The sequence below is a fragment of the Microcaecilia unicolor genome, chromosome 1, assembly GCF_901765095.1.
Source record: "Microcaecilia unicolor chromosome 1, aMicUni1.1, whole genome shotgun sequence".
NCBI lineage: Eukaryota > Metazoa > Chordata > Amphibia > Gymnophiona > Siphonopidae > Microcaecilia > Microcaecilia unicolor.
Genome location: NC_044031.1, coordinates 422379899 through 422393223, shown reverse-complemented (window position 1 = coordinate 422393223; position 13325 = coordinate 422379899). Strand labels below are relative to the sequence as shown.

Here is a 13325-nt window from a genome sequence, read left to right as displayed (position 1 = left end):
TTTTTGTGTGTGTGTGTGGGGAGGGTATATTTTAGCCAAGCCTCTTTCAGAAGTGGCCTAGGAGCATCAGGCCGCAGCTTTGCAGACTGATGCTTCTAAAACAGAAGAATAATGCTGCTTGCAAGGTTGATCACAAACAGATTAATTTATATAAGAGAAAGTATTGCAACACTGCTTTTTTGTTCACACATTTTTAATTGGTATCTCCTGTGTTTTATCTACTTTGAATATAAAACAATCAACAATATAAGAAGAAATTGGAGTACATAACGAGTTATGTGTTGCTGTATGTGTATGTATTTTTAATGTTGCTCAGTGGGTTGAGAGATCAGTTTGCGGAGTCCCACAGGGTTCACCACTATCACCAACAGTCTTCAACATAATGATGATTCCACTGAAGTGTTTCCACCGTTAAATAAAATTTATTATATACCATCTACAATGAAAAAAATAGATTCAGAGAAGTCAATAGACCTGCAAAACGTCACAGATATTTTGGAACAATCAATTGAAGATGTAACAGAAAGAGGGACATTAATTGTTTCATTTGTATTTCAGCAGGATTTAAATGCAATAATGCGTTTATATTTTAAATCTACTGACTGTTTGTTTGCTGGTCAAAAAATTTGGCTTTACCCGGACGTGACTAAGTCTACTCAAGAAAGACGAAAAATATTCCTTTCTATGAGACCAAAAGTTTTGGAATTGGGGGCTTCATTTCTCCTGGCTTACCCTTGTAAATGTATTATTAGACTAAATCAGATAAAATATGTCTATTATTTGCCTAACCAACTTCAGACCTTCCTAGACAGCAAGAAATCTGTAGAGTAATAAAGAAGAAAGGAAAACGGAACCATAATTAAAATTATAATGATTTATGTATATATTATGTTTAAACTTCACTATATTCCTACCCCCCCTTATCTTCCATATTGAGGTCTACGGAAGTCATGTTATATAAAGAAAATATTTTCTTGATTTCCTGACTTAAAAGCTTATTGTTTAATGGCTGTATTATATTTTGCAGTATTGATAATATCTGTATAAGTATTAAAAACTTAATAAAAATTATATATAATGATGATTCCACTGGCCAAATCCGTATCCAATTTAGGCCTTAACCCATTTATATATGCTGATGATGTTACAATTTATATACCTTTCAGACACAACCTGACAGAAATCACCAATACAATCAAGATCGGTTTGAACACAATGGACGCAGGGGCAAATGCATTCCAACTGAAACTAAACACCGAAAAGACTCATTGTCTTATCCTATCATCTCAACACAATAAGTTTAAACCTACAACCTTAAACATCCCAAACCACCCCCTCCCTATCTCGGATAGCCTAAAACTACTCGACGTCATAATTGACAGCAACCTGACACTTGAAAGCCAAGTAAATTCCACTACAAAGAAAATGTTCCACTCAATGTGGAAACTTAAACACATAAAACCTTTCTTCCCACGACCTGCTTCAATCCGGTTTTCACCCTCTAAACTCGACAGAAACAGCACTCACTAAAGTCTTTAATGACCTGTTCATTGCCAAATCCAAAGGTCACTACTCCATCCTCATCCTCCTTGACCTATCCGCCGCTTTTGACACTGTCAATTATAATTTACTTCTTGCTGCACTGTCCTCATTTGGTTTCCAGGGCTCTGTCCTCTCCTGGTTCTCCTCTTATCTCTCCCACCGTACCTTCAGAGTACATTCTCATGGTTCTTCCTCCACCCCCATGCCGCTCTCTGTTGGAGTTCCTCAGGGATCTGTCCTTGGACCCCTTCTTTTTTCAATCTACACCTCTTCCCTGGGCTCGCTGATCTCATCTCATGGTTTCCAATATCATCTCTATGCTGACAACACTCAGCTTTATCTCTCCACACCAGATATTACTGTGGAAACCCAGGCCAAAGTATCGGCCTGCTTGTCCGACATTACTGCTTGGATGTCCAACTGCCACCTGAAACTGAACATGACCAAGACAGAGCTTATTGTCTTTCCACCCAAACCCACTTCTCCTCTCCCTCCACTCTCTATCTCAGTCAATGGCACCCTCATCCTCCCCGTCTCATCTGCCCACAACCTCAGAGTCATCTTCGACTCCTCCCTCTCCTTCTCTGCGCATATTCAGCAGATAGCCAAGACCTGTTGCTTCTTTCTCTATAACATCAGCAAAATTCGCCCTTTCCTCTCTGAGCACACCACCCGAACTCTCGTCCACTCTCTCATCACCTCTTGCCTTGACTACTGCAACCTACTCCTCACTGGCCTCCCACTTAGCCATCTATGCTCCCTTCATTCCGTTCAGAACTCTGCTGCACGTCTTATTTTCCGCCTAGACCGATATGCTCATATTACCCCTCTCCTCAAGTCACTTCACTGACTTCCGATCAGGTACCGCATTCAGTTCAAGCTTCTCCTACTAACCTACAAATGCACTCAATCTGCAGCCCCTCATTACCTCTCTACCCTTATCTCCCCTTATACTCCTACCCGAAACCTCCGCTCACAGGACAAATCCCTCCTCTCTGTACCCTTCTCCACCACCGCCAATTCCAGGCTCCGCCCTTTCTGCCTCGCCTCTCCCTATGTTTGGAATAAACTTCCTGAGCCCATACACCAAGCACCCTCCCTGCCTGTCTTCAAATCCTTGCTCAAAGCCCACCTCTTCAATGTCGCCTTCGGCACCTAACCATCCTACCCCTATTCAGGAAAACTCTAGACTGCCCCAATTTGATTGTCTGCACATTTTGTCCATTAGATTGTAAGCTCCTTTGAGCAGGGACTGTCCTTCTTTGTTAATCTGTACAGCGCTGCTTAACCCTAGTAGCGCTTTAGAAGTGTTAAGTAGTAGTAGTAGTAGTAGTAGTAGTAGTAGTAGTAGTAGAGATGTATTTCGCAACTTAATACAATCAATGGTATTAAGCCATTTAGATTACTGCCACGAAATTTACACAAGTTGTAAAGAACAACTAACTAAGGAACTTCAGACCACACAGAATACAGCAGCCAGACTGATCTTCGGAAAATTAAAATATGAAAGTGTCAAACCCCTTCGTGAAAAATTGCATTGGCTTCCCACCAAGGAACATATTGCCTTCAAGGTTTGCACCCTGGTCCACAGGATTATTTACGGCGAAGTTCTTGGATACATGTTGAACCTTATAAATCTACCACCCAGAAACAGCACCAGTCTATCCCGAACTTAAATTTGCATTATCCAGACTGCAATGGACTTAGATACAAATTAATTTATGCATCCAGCTTTTCTTACATAAGTACACAACTGTGGAATGCTTTGCCCAAAACCGTGAAATCTATCCACAGCCATCTTAACTTCAGGAAGTCACTGAAAACCAACTTGTTTAAGAAGGCCTACCCCTTGACCCAAATTAACTTTCTACTTCCTGTGACACAGCAAAACTATGGACCGTATTGGACTTTTATCACCACCCCTCTTTATTTCTTTGTTGCTTTTATTTATGTTTCTTATATGCCTACTACTATATTGTGTATTTGTATTTTACTGAACCGGAGCCTACCTCTATGGTATTGTGTAGGCCACATTGAGCCTGCAACTAAGTGGGAAAATGTGGGGTATAAAAGTGTTAAATAAATAAATAAATCATTAGAAAATTACATACACATATATGTGTCTGTACTGCAAATGAATACATGACACAGAAGTGATATGATACCTCATTCATTTTCAAATCCAATTTGGCTACTTCTTTGGGATCCATAAGATTTCTTTGCACTGCTTTTCTCATAGTTTGCCATGCTTGTCCTTCTCTGTCAATAAAATTTGTAAAAAAAGCAAAAAAACAAAAACTATTATGTATAAAAATAACCATGCCTCTATGATTATGCTTATATTAATCTTATCATGGTTACAAATACATACATTTCTCATTTAGAGATCTTTTTACAAAGCCATGGTAGTGATTCCCATGCTGCAGATGCAACAAAGCCCATAGGAACTGAATAGATTTCATCACATTTGCTGTACTGGGAATCACTACGGTAGCCTTGTAAAAGAGCTCTAGTGAACCAAATTTGCAGTCAATATCTATCTATCTATCTATCTATCTATCTATCTATCTATCTATCTATCTATCTATCTATATCTATGTTTATATATTCATTGTTTAAAAAATACATTTATTCAAAACTTGTTTTCTGCATAACTGTCAAAACGACTAATTTCAATTCAAATTTGGACTGTCAGGTAAATTTTCGAAAGAGAAGGACGCCCATCTTCTGACACAAATCGGGAGATGGGCGTCCTTCTCTCAGGGTCGCCCAAATCAGCATAATGGAAAGTCGATTTTGGGCATCTTCAACTGCTTTCCGTCACGGGGACAACCAAAATTCACAGGGACGTGTCAGCACCGTACCGAAGGCGGGACTGTGGCGTGATTTAGAGATAGGAGTCCTCGGCTGATAATGGAAAAAAGAAAGGCATCCCTGATGAGCATTTGGACAACTTTACTTTGTCCATTTTATTTCACAACCAAGCCTCGAATAGGTGCCCGAACTGACCAGATGACCACCGGAAGGAATCGGGGATGACCTCCCCTTACTCCCCAAGTGGTCACCAAGCCCCTCCCACCCAAAAAAAAAAACAAATTTAAAAACATTTTTTGCTAGCTTCTATGCCAGCCTCAAATGTCATTCCCAGTTCCATCACAGCAGTATGCATGTCCCTGGAGCAGTTTTTAGTGGGTGAAGTGCACTTCAGGCAGGCGGACCCAGGCCTATCCCCCCCTACCTATTACACTTGTGGTGGTAAATGTTGAGCCCTCCAAAACCCCCAAAACTCACTGTACCCACATGTAGGTGCCCCCCTTCACCCCTTAGGGCTATGGTAATGGTGTACAGTTGTGGGGAGTGGGTTTGGGGGGGGGGGGGGGTGGGGGCTCAGCACCGACGGTAAGGGAGCTTGGATTTGTTGTTTTTCAGATGTCTCGGTTTCCATTATTGCCGAAAACCGGGGACGACCATCTCAAAAACGACCTATGGACGACCATCTCTAAGGTCGACCTAAATTTCATGATTTGGGCGACCCCGACCGTATTATCGAAACGAAAGATGGTCGCCCATCTTGTTTCGATAATACAGGTTGCCCTGCCCCTTTACGGGACCATCCTGTGAGGACACCCTCATGACAACTTGGGCACCCCGTTCAATTATGCACCTCCACGTCATCCTGAATAAATCTGCCAATAAGTTTACACTCATTTTGACCACCTCACTTAAATAAAGTCACTTCACTACCTGGTTCTTCAACTGTCACAATGTTTTCTTCAGTGCAAACTGATCAGGCATTGCTGCTTCCTGATCTGTGATCATTTGAGCCCGTTTCTCACAATTTCCTCAAAACATACTTTACACTTACCCTCTTCCACCTCTTTTCTGAAAACTCTTGCACTGGACTATATACAAATTTTTAATAAGGATCAGATTGTTCTGACTGAAAACCATAGTAATTTTGTTTAAAGCAAAATGGTGTCTGTGCATATCATGAAGATAATCACTAGACGGTGGCGATGTCGTTTCAGTGAGGTGGCTGGCATGAGTGTAAGCTTATTGCAAATTTAAAACAAAACAGGGTGAAGTAGATGTTGACCAAATGACAAGCCAACTCAAGAGGTGTTGCTTTCAAATCCTTTATTCAAAGCACAGGGCAAGAATCCAACATGGGCCATGTTTCGGCGAATGGAGCCACCTTCATCAGGGGTCATACCAATATTCTCTGTGAGCTAGAGCAACTGGTTGTATAGCTGGTGAAAATATGCTGTGCAAATCAGCAGGATAAAAGATGCCTGTAAAACTCAGAGTATTCAAGCAACCACCATGTATTGGGTCCTGTCCCTGTTTTGGCTTTCTTCTCCATAGAGGTTCCCTTCCTGTTTACTGTACTTCCTTATTGCAAATTTATTCAGGATGATATATTCCAAATTTTTATTAAATGGTAAAATTTTGATAGAGTTATGCATAAAACAAGCTTTGTATAAGGGTCCTTTTACAAAGGCATGCTGAAAAATGGCTTGCGGTAATGTAGTTGTGGGTTTTGGGCATGCGCTGATCCATTTTTTAGCGCTCCTGTACAAAAGGCCTTTTTTTAAATTTTTGCCAAAAATGGACATAGGGTAAAATGATTATTGTAGCGCGTCCATTTTGGGTGTGAGACCTTACCGCCAACCATTGACCTAGCAGTAAAGGCTCAACAGTAATCGAGCAGTAATGACCTATACACGCCAAATGTCACTTGGCGTACATCTGTTACGTGCTCCCGAAAATAAAAAACATTTTTCAAACGCACATATTGGACGTGCACCAAAAATGAAATTACCGCAAGAGCCACGCAGTAGTTGAGCGCTAACTCCAATCTGGCGCGCGTTGGGCACGTGTAGACGCTTACACAGCTTAGTAAAAGGACCCCAGAGTTTTGGGGGTTTTTGTAAAAGTGTATATCTGTATATATATATATATATATATATGTACATACATACATATTAGAAGATTAATCGGTCTTTTGAGCTCTGTGAATTTTAGAATGGTGATGCAATGCTTATTACTCCATTAGTAGACTACTGTAACTCTTTGGAATGCTGTAAGATTACATCTATAATTCAATTTGGAAAAAATCTGAAGGCTCTTCTATTTACTTTTGCTTTTGCGATTGTGTCGCTACTTTTGTTTTGGCCTTTATTAATTTATTTCTGCTCCCCAGTATCTCTCCACACTCGTCCATCCCTACACCCCTTCCTGTGCACTCCGCTCCATGGATAAATCCTTCTTATCTGTTCCCTTCTCAACTACTGCCAACTCCAGACTTCGCGCCTTTTGTCTCGCTGCACCCTACGCCTGGAATAAACTTCCTGAGCCCCTACGTCTTGCCCCATCCTTGGCCACCTTTAAATCTAGACTGAAAGCCCACCTCTTTAACATTGCTTTTGACTCGTAACCACTTGTAACCACTCGCCTCCACCTACCCTCCTCTCTTCCAGTTCACATTAATTGATTTGATTTGCTTACTTTATTTATTTTTTGTCTATTAGATTGTAAGCTCTTTGAGCAGGGACTGTCTTTCTTCTATGCTTGTGCAGCGCTGCGTATGCTTTGTAGCGCTATAGAAATGCTAAATAGTAGTAGTAGTAGTAGTAGTAGTAAGTGATTTTGTATTCTATATTTGCTATTTTGTTTTGTCTATTGCAATGGTATTACTGTACTATTTTATTTTAGATATTTGTTATGAATTATTTTGTGAACTTTGTTTTATTTTAATATGTATGTTTTTATGTTAACTGCTTAGAATTATGAGACAGGTAGTCTATAATTTTTTTAAATAAATAAAATGCATCTTTTCATTATAAAATTTTGAACAGTTCCATTCTGAAATGTTCAGTACTTGATCAGCCTTATTTCAGTATTTATTATTTATGAGAGATTATTTTCCTAATACATATTGTCTGTCCTGCTTCATCGTCAAATGTCATGTAGGCTCCCTGGCTACCAGGTCTTAAACAGCCAGAATACTCCAGATCCCTCCAGATCCCTGCAGCATCTCTAGCTTGGATGCCTTTTTGATATACTCATCAAATGATCTGCAGAAAGGAGTTGATAAGCTGACTTTTTTTTGGTACATCATCAGATTCTGACTGCAGTATCTTCTAGGCTAAAACTGAAAGACAAGTATATGGCTTCCATCAATGAAGTTTAGTTTATGCTGCCTTCCCCTGCTCTGTGCTATACTTATGCTGACATTTCGCCATTTCCTAGGTTTCCACTGTACTACTCCTAGTTTCTGAATCATTTACCTATGTGCACTGATCTAAGATATATTTTACTGTATCATTGTTAGAACTGATGACATCCATTTGACGGCATGCCTATCAGAGAGGAGTCAAAGAGGAGTCTGCAAGGCCAAGCAAGTAACAAGAAGGAGTAATCAGAAGTAGGGGTTCAAGGCAGAGGGAACAGTAGCTTCAAAAGTTCCAGGCAAAGTCTTGATAACAAGAATCAACAGGTAACCACATTCCTCAGAATTGACATATCAAAAAAGTTCTTGTGCCTCTATGGGGTTAAATTCAGACCTCCACCCTTAACAGCAAGTGTGATGTTCACCAAAGTACAGATACCACGTAAGCTAAGGTCTTTATTACTGGTTGATTTGTTTCAGTTGGTGGTCCATTTGTCAATGCTCCCTATCTTGAACTGCTGTAGCACCTTTTATATTGGACTTCCAGGTAGGTCTCTGTGCTGCCTGCATGTGACACAGAATGTGGCTGTACAGCTGATCTTTTAGATATCTAAGTAGCAGTCAGCTCAGCCCTTTAAAAAAGTTCTACATTGTTTGTTCAATCTGGCTCCAAAGAACTTCAGACTTTTTTACTTGACATTTCAAGCACTGGGAAAATGCTAACAGACTTGTCCAGTAAACTAATTCATTATGCTCCTAGTCACCAGTTATGCCTGTGAAAGGCCATTTTTAGAGGTGCCAACAGTGAAACAGGTACAGCAGCCTGGGTATCTAAGAGGGTGTTGACTATAATGAAAATATGTTTGGTATTGAAAGGATCAGTTGATATTAGATTTCCATAGTAGTTTATTTTAGCCTTTTTTTATTATATATTTATAGGGCCCTGTTTACTAAGCCACACTGTAGGCACATGAATTTTTAGCATGCACTAAAAATTAGCATGCGCTAACACTAGCGACACCCATATATTCCTATGGTTGTCTCTAGCATTAGCTTACAGTAAAAAGTTAGCGCGTCTATAGCGTGGCTTAGTAAACAGGGCCCATAGACTCTTAGAGCTGATTTCCAATGTAATTTATTTTCTTCAGTTTGGGATTTTTGCCATTTCTTTTCAAGCTGCCTACATTTTTGTTTGATGCATAGGATGTCTTTATTGAACCAGATGGATTGGCTCTTTTTTTTTAAATTTAGATTTAATTTTTACTGTTGCCACGGAGTCTAGTATTGATTTACTTAATACGTCCCACTCTTGTATAAATGTTGATGAATTAGACATGGACATGAGTTCAGTATCTTCTATGTTTGACTAGAAGTCATCAATTTCAATCTTTACTCTAAGAGGGAGGGTGGGCTTTGAGGTGAGTGTCTTTCAATGATTCTAGCCAATTTAAGGTGAATGCTAATTTGTAATAATCTGACTATAGGGTTGGTTCCCATGAAGCCTTATCAGACATGGAAAAGGCTAATGAGTTGGTAAATCTATATGCAAAAAGATCAAGAAGGTGACCTTTTGAATGAGAGACAGGGGTGTATGGGTGTAAGAAATTCCAGGAGGATAAGAAATTCAAAAAATCCTTTGTGTTGGAGTTTGCTAGGTTATCTAAATTCAGGTTAATATCCCCTAATAGAAGGATATTAGGGTGGTTGACACAGATATTTGAAATAAAATCAAAGTCACTTAAAATCTCATTTAAAAGAGGTTATTTAAAACCTCTGCCAATTATTATGCTGAACACAATTGGACTAGTCACCTATTAGCTTCCTATTTGAAGGCTAAGCAGAGGAAAACTAATGGATTGCAGATCTTAGATCTACTACAGGTGATACTGTCACTAAAAATTATGATATGTGTTCTATCTATGCTGATTTTCACTCCCATCTATATTCATCTGAAATTGATTGCTCATAGGATCTCATTGATAGGGTTCTTCAAAATCTACCTAGGAATGTCGTAAATTTGGCTGAAGTTGCGACTTTGGAGAAATAAGTCTTGTTGAATGAAGTGGAGATGGCTATTAAATCATTGCGTTTGAATAAGACTCCTGGTATGGCTGGCCTCTCTGTTGAGTTTTACAGGCATTTTGTTTCTATACTTGCACCAGATCAGAAATAAGCAAATGTGTTAGCAGATAGTATATATAAGAGAAACATCAAAGCATTACTTTGTCAGTCTGACAGAGTGGGAGGGTGGGGGTATGCATGGGGACATCAAAGCATTTCATTGATATTCTAACATGATAGTTGTTGGTAGGTGAGAGGAGGGTAATAAACAGAGAAATAAACAGAGAAATACAGCTTTATGGTTTATAATGGGTTAGAAAACTCAGATCCTTATTAAGTCCTGTTTGTTGGGTGTCAAAATATTCAATAATTCTTATTTCAAAGGTCTTACATTCCTGTATTGTTTTAAAATTACCTTTCAGTATTCTTACTGTGAAATCACTGGTGCAGTGTTCTGGTCTTGTGAAGTGTTGGCCCACAGGGGTGGGGGCTTGACTGGCACTGGCTATTTTCATGTGATGTATGTGCAGATTGAATCTTGTCTTAAGCATCTGGCCTGTTTCTCCAATATAGCATCCTTCGTTACATTTTTTACACTGAATGATATATACCACATTGGAAGATGAGCATGTAAAATAGTCCTTTATGTTGAATATTTTTCCTTTGTGAATGACTGTGGGGAATATGGAATTAAAACTAGACAGATAACAACAGACTTCCAAGCAGAAGGGACCACTCCAACATGAGGCCATAGGCAGGAATCTTTATCCGCAAAGATAGAATTGGATCAAAGGAGCAGGTGGGTGCCTAGCAGAGGAGATTAAGGAACTTTGAACTAGGCCTAGAAACATAACAAGAATAGAGGAAACGCATGTATATATTTGGGGGACAGAGAAACTGAGGACAGGGAAGGAGGTACTAAGTCTGTAAGCAAGCAGGAAAGGAAGACTGAAGGCTTGAGGTTTTTGAGGCAAAATAATTTGAAAATCAGAGGCCTTGAGGGAATGGGAATCACATTTTGGGGTCCAGCAAAAGAGAAATGTGATAGAATAGAGAATAACCTTTTTGGACAATCAGATGACTTATTAATTAGCTTAGTATAATATATGTGGTGGAGGTTATTGAGTTGTGTGTGATAAGAACACTATTGTTCCTTTTATAGAGACAGTTTTAGAATCCAGTCCTCTGTCAATTATGTTCCACATGCTAAATCTGTTGTTTGAGAAGACATGAATCACTCTGATACCAGGGTTGCCTGGAACATAAGGATTTGGATTTATAAAGGGGGTTTATCTTTTCTACAGAGGAATGAAGAATATAGTTCCAAAGAGTCACCTGATCTAATAGCAGGAGGGAGGTAAAATTGGAAGGGAATAAAGAATAGAAAGGTGGGAGATCAGAAAGGGTTAATAATGTGTGTAGTGAAAGAATAGGAAGCAGAACAAAGGAGAAGGTAATGAAAGGGAAAAGGAAATAAGGTAATGGTTTGACCAAGGGAAGTGTAAAAAAGAAATATTAGAGAAGGAAATAGCATCAGAAGATGTATCAGGACAGAGTCTAGAGTATGGTCTGCTACATGAGTGGGAGAGGGGATGTGCTGGAAGAGACTGAGATCAGAGAGGAGTGAAAGAAAACATTTGTCCTGGGGTCTAATAGGAAAATCAAGGTGGTAGTTAAAGTCTCCCAAAATAAGTACACTGGAGAAATCAATAAAAGCATCTGAGAGGGACTGAGACAGTGATTCCAGGAGGAAGGAACTAGGGGAAGGGAGAAGTCAGTGGCGTAGCTAGGGTAGTTGACACCCGGGGCCAGTCATTTTTTAACCCCCCCCCCCAAATCCAGTACTAGGCATACCAAGAATACAAAACACTCAGGACCTATAGAGCAATTCTACCAAACCATAAGCAGTCATTTCTACGAGTCACACAAGGAAAAGGAAAGCACTAGAACATCAATTCACCTAGTGTAAAACTAAACCAGACAGAATAGTACAGATTGTCGATCCTGCACAGTCAATGCCAATTGAAAGCCATGTCTTTTTCACAAACACAGATACACCCTAATCCACTATAGAATAAGTAATCATAAACTTTCTATTTAGACAAAAATTAAACTGAACCCCCAAGATGCCAGACTCTGCATACAATGCAACACCACAGAAACAGAAAATGTCCCCTGGTGTACTGTGCAAAATATAAAGACAGCAGATGTAAATTTGAAAAAACTAACAAATACCAATCACCACTTTACAAATTAACAAATAGAAATAAAACAAATACAGAAAATAAAATAATACCTTTTTATTGGACTAATACATTTAGCTTCCAGAGGCCAAAATCTCCTTCCTCAGGTCAATACAGTATAGTGCTGTTACAGTATCCTATCCTGACCTGAGGAAGGGGGTTTTGTTCTCTGAAAGTTAAGTCAAAATGTATTAAAATTAGTCCAATAAAAAGATTACCTTATTTACATGTTCTATTTATAAACATTTATTAACACAGCTACAATACTATATCCTAAAGCAAAATAATAAAAATATATATTTACAGTTTGTTGTCTCTGGTTTCTGCTTTCCTCATCTTCTTTTCACTTTCTTCCTTCCAGCCAGCATCTGTCTTCACTCTCTCTCTCTGCCATCCAGTGTCTGCGCTCTCTAATGTCCCTTCCACCCACTGTCTGCCCTCTCTCTCTGCCCCTTACATCCACTATCTGCCCTCTCTCTCCCTTCCATCCACTCTGCCCTCTATTTCTGCCCCTTCCATCCACCATCTGCCCCAGTCTGCCCTCTTTCTCTTTCCCCCTTCCACCCACCATCTGCCCTTTCTCTCTGCCCCTTCAATCCGTCTGCCCTCCCTCTCCCATCCATCCAGGGTCTGTCCCCACGCTCCCCAATCCCCTTCTCCCCTCTAGGCGCCCATCTGGGCTCCCCCACCCTCCCCAATCCCCTTCTCCCCTCTGAGTGCCCATCTGGGCTCCCCCACCCTCCTCAATCCCCTTCTCCCCTCTGGGCACCCATCTGGGCTCCCCCACCCTCCCTAATCCCCTTCTCCCCTCTGGGCACCCATCTGGGCTCCCCACCCTCCCCAATCCCCTTCTTCCCTCTGGGCACCCATCTGGGCTCCCCCACCCTCCCCAATCCCCTTCTCCGCTCTGGGCACCCATCTGGGCTCCCCCACCCTCCCCAATCCCCTTCTTCCCTCTGGGCACCTATCTGGGCTCCCTCCCCCACCCTCCCCAATCCCCTTCTCCCCTCTGGGCACCCCTCTGAGCTCCCCCACCCCTCCCCAATCCCCTTCTCCCATTTGAGTCCCCCCTCCCACCCGACCCGACACACCTACCAGCTCCGTTATCCTACTCCCACCCTGTCCTACCTTAAAAAATTTTTTTCAAAGCGCCGGAGTGGCAGGCAGCGCCTCGCGTCTGCCCTGCTAGTAAAAATCTCCTTGACGTCGTCGTCGGGCCTTCCCACATTCAGTCCCGCCCGCCCTCGCGGTAATAGGAAATTACCTCAGAGGAGGGCAGGACTCAATGTGAGAAGACCCGACGACAA

At 40.9% G+C, this 13325-nt stretch overlaps 1 protein-coding gene across 1 annotated transcript in view; it reads right to left on the bottom strand.

The window, feature by feature from the left end:
• LOC115456829 (1,25-dihydroxyvitamin D(3) 24-hydroxylase, mitochondrial-like) overlaps positions 1 to 13325 on the bottom strand; it is a 66207-nt gene that overhangs the window by 34610 nt on the left and 18272 nt on the right. Inside the window, exon 3 of the mRNA XM_030186188.1 lies at positions 3708 to 3801. Within this exon, the coding sequence (XP_030042048.1) occupies positions 3708 to 3801 (94 nt within the window). The remainder of the gene's footprint in view (positions 1 to 3707; positions 3802 to 13325) is intronic.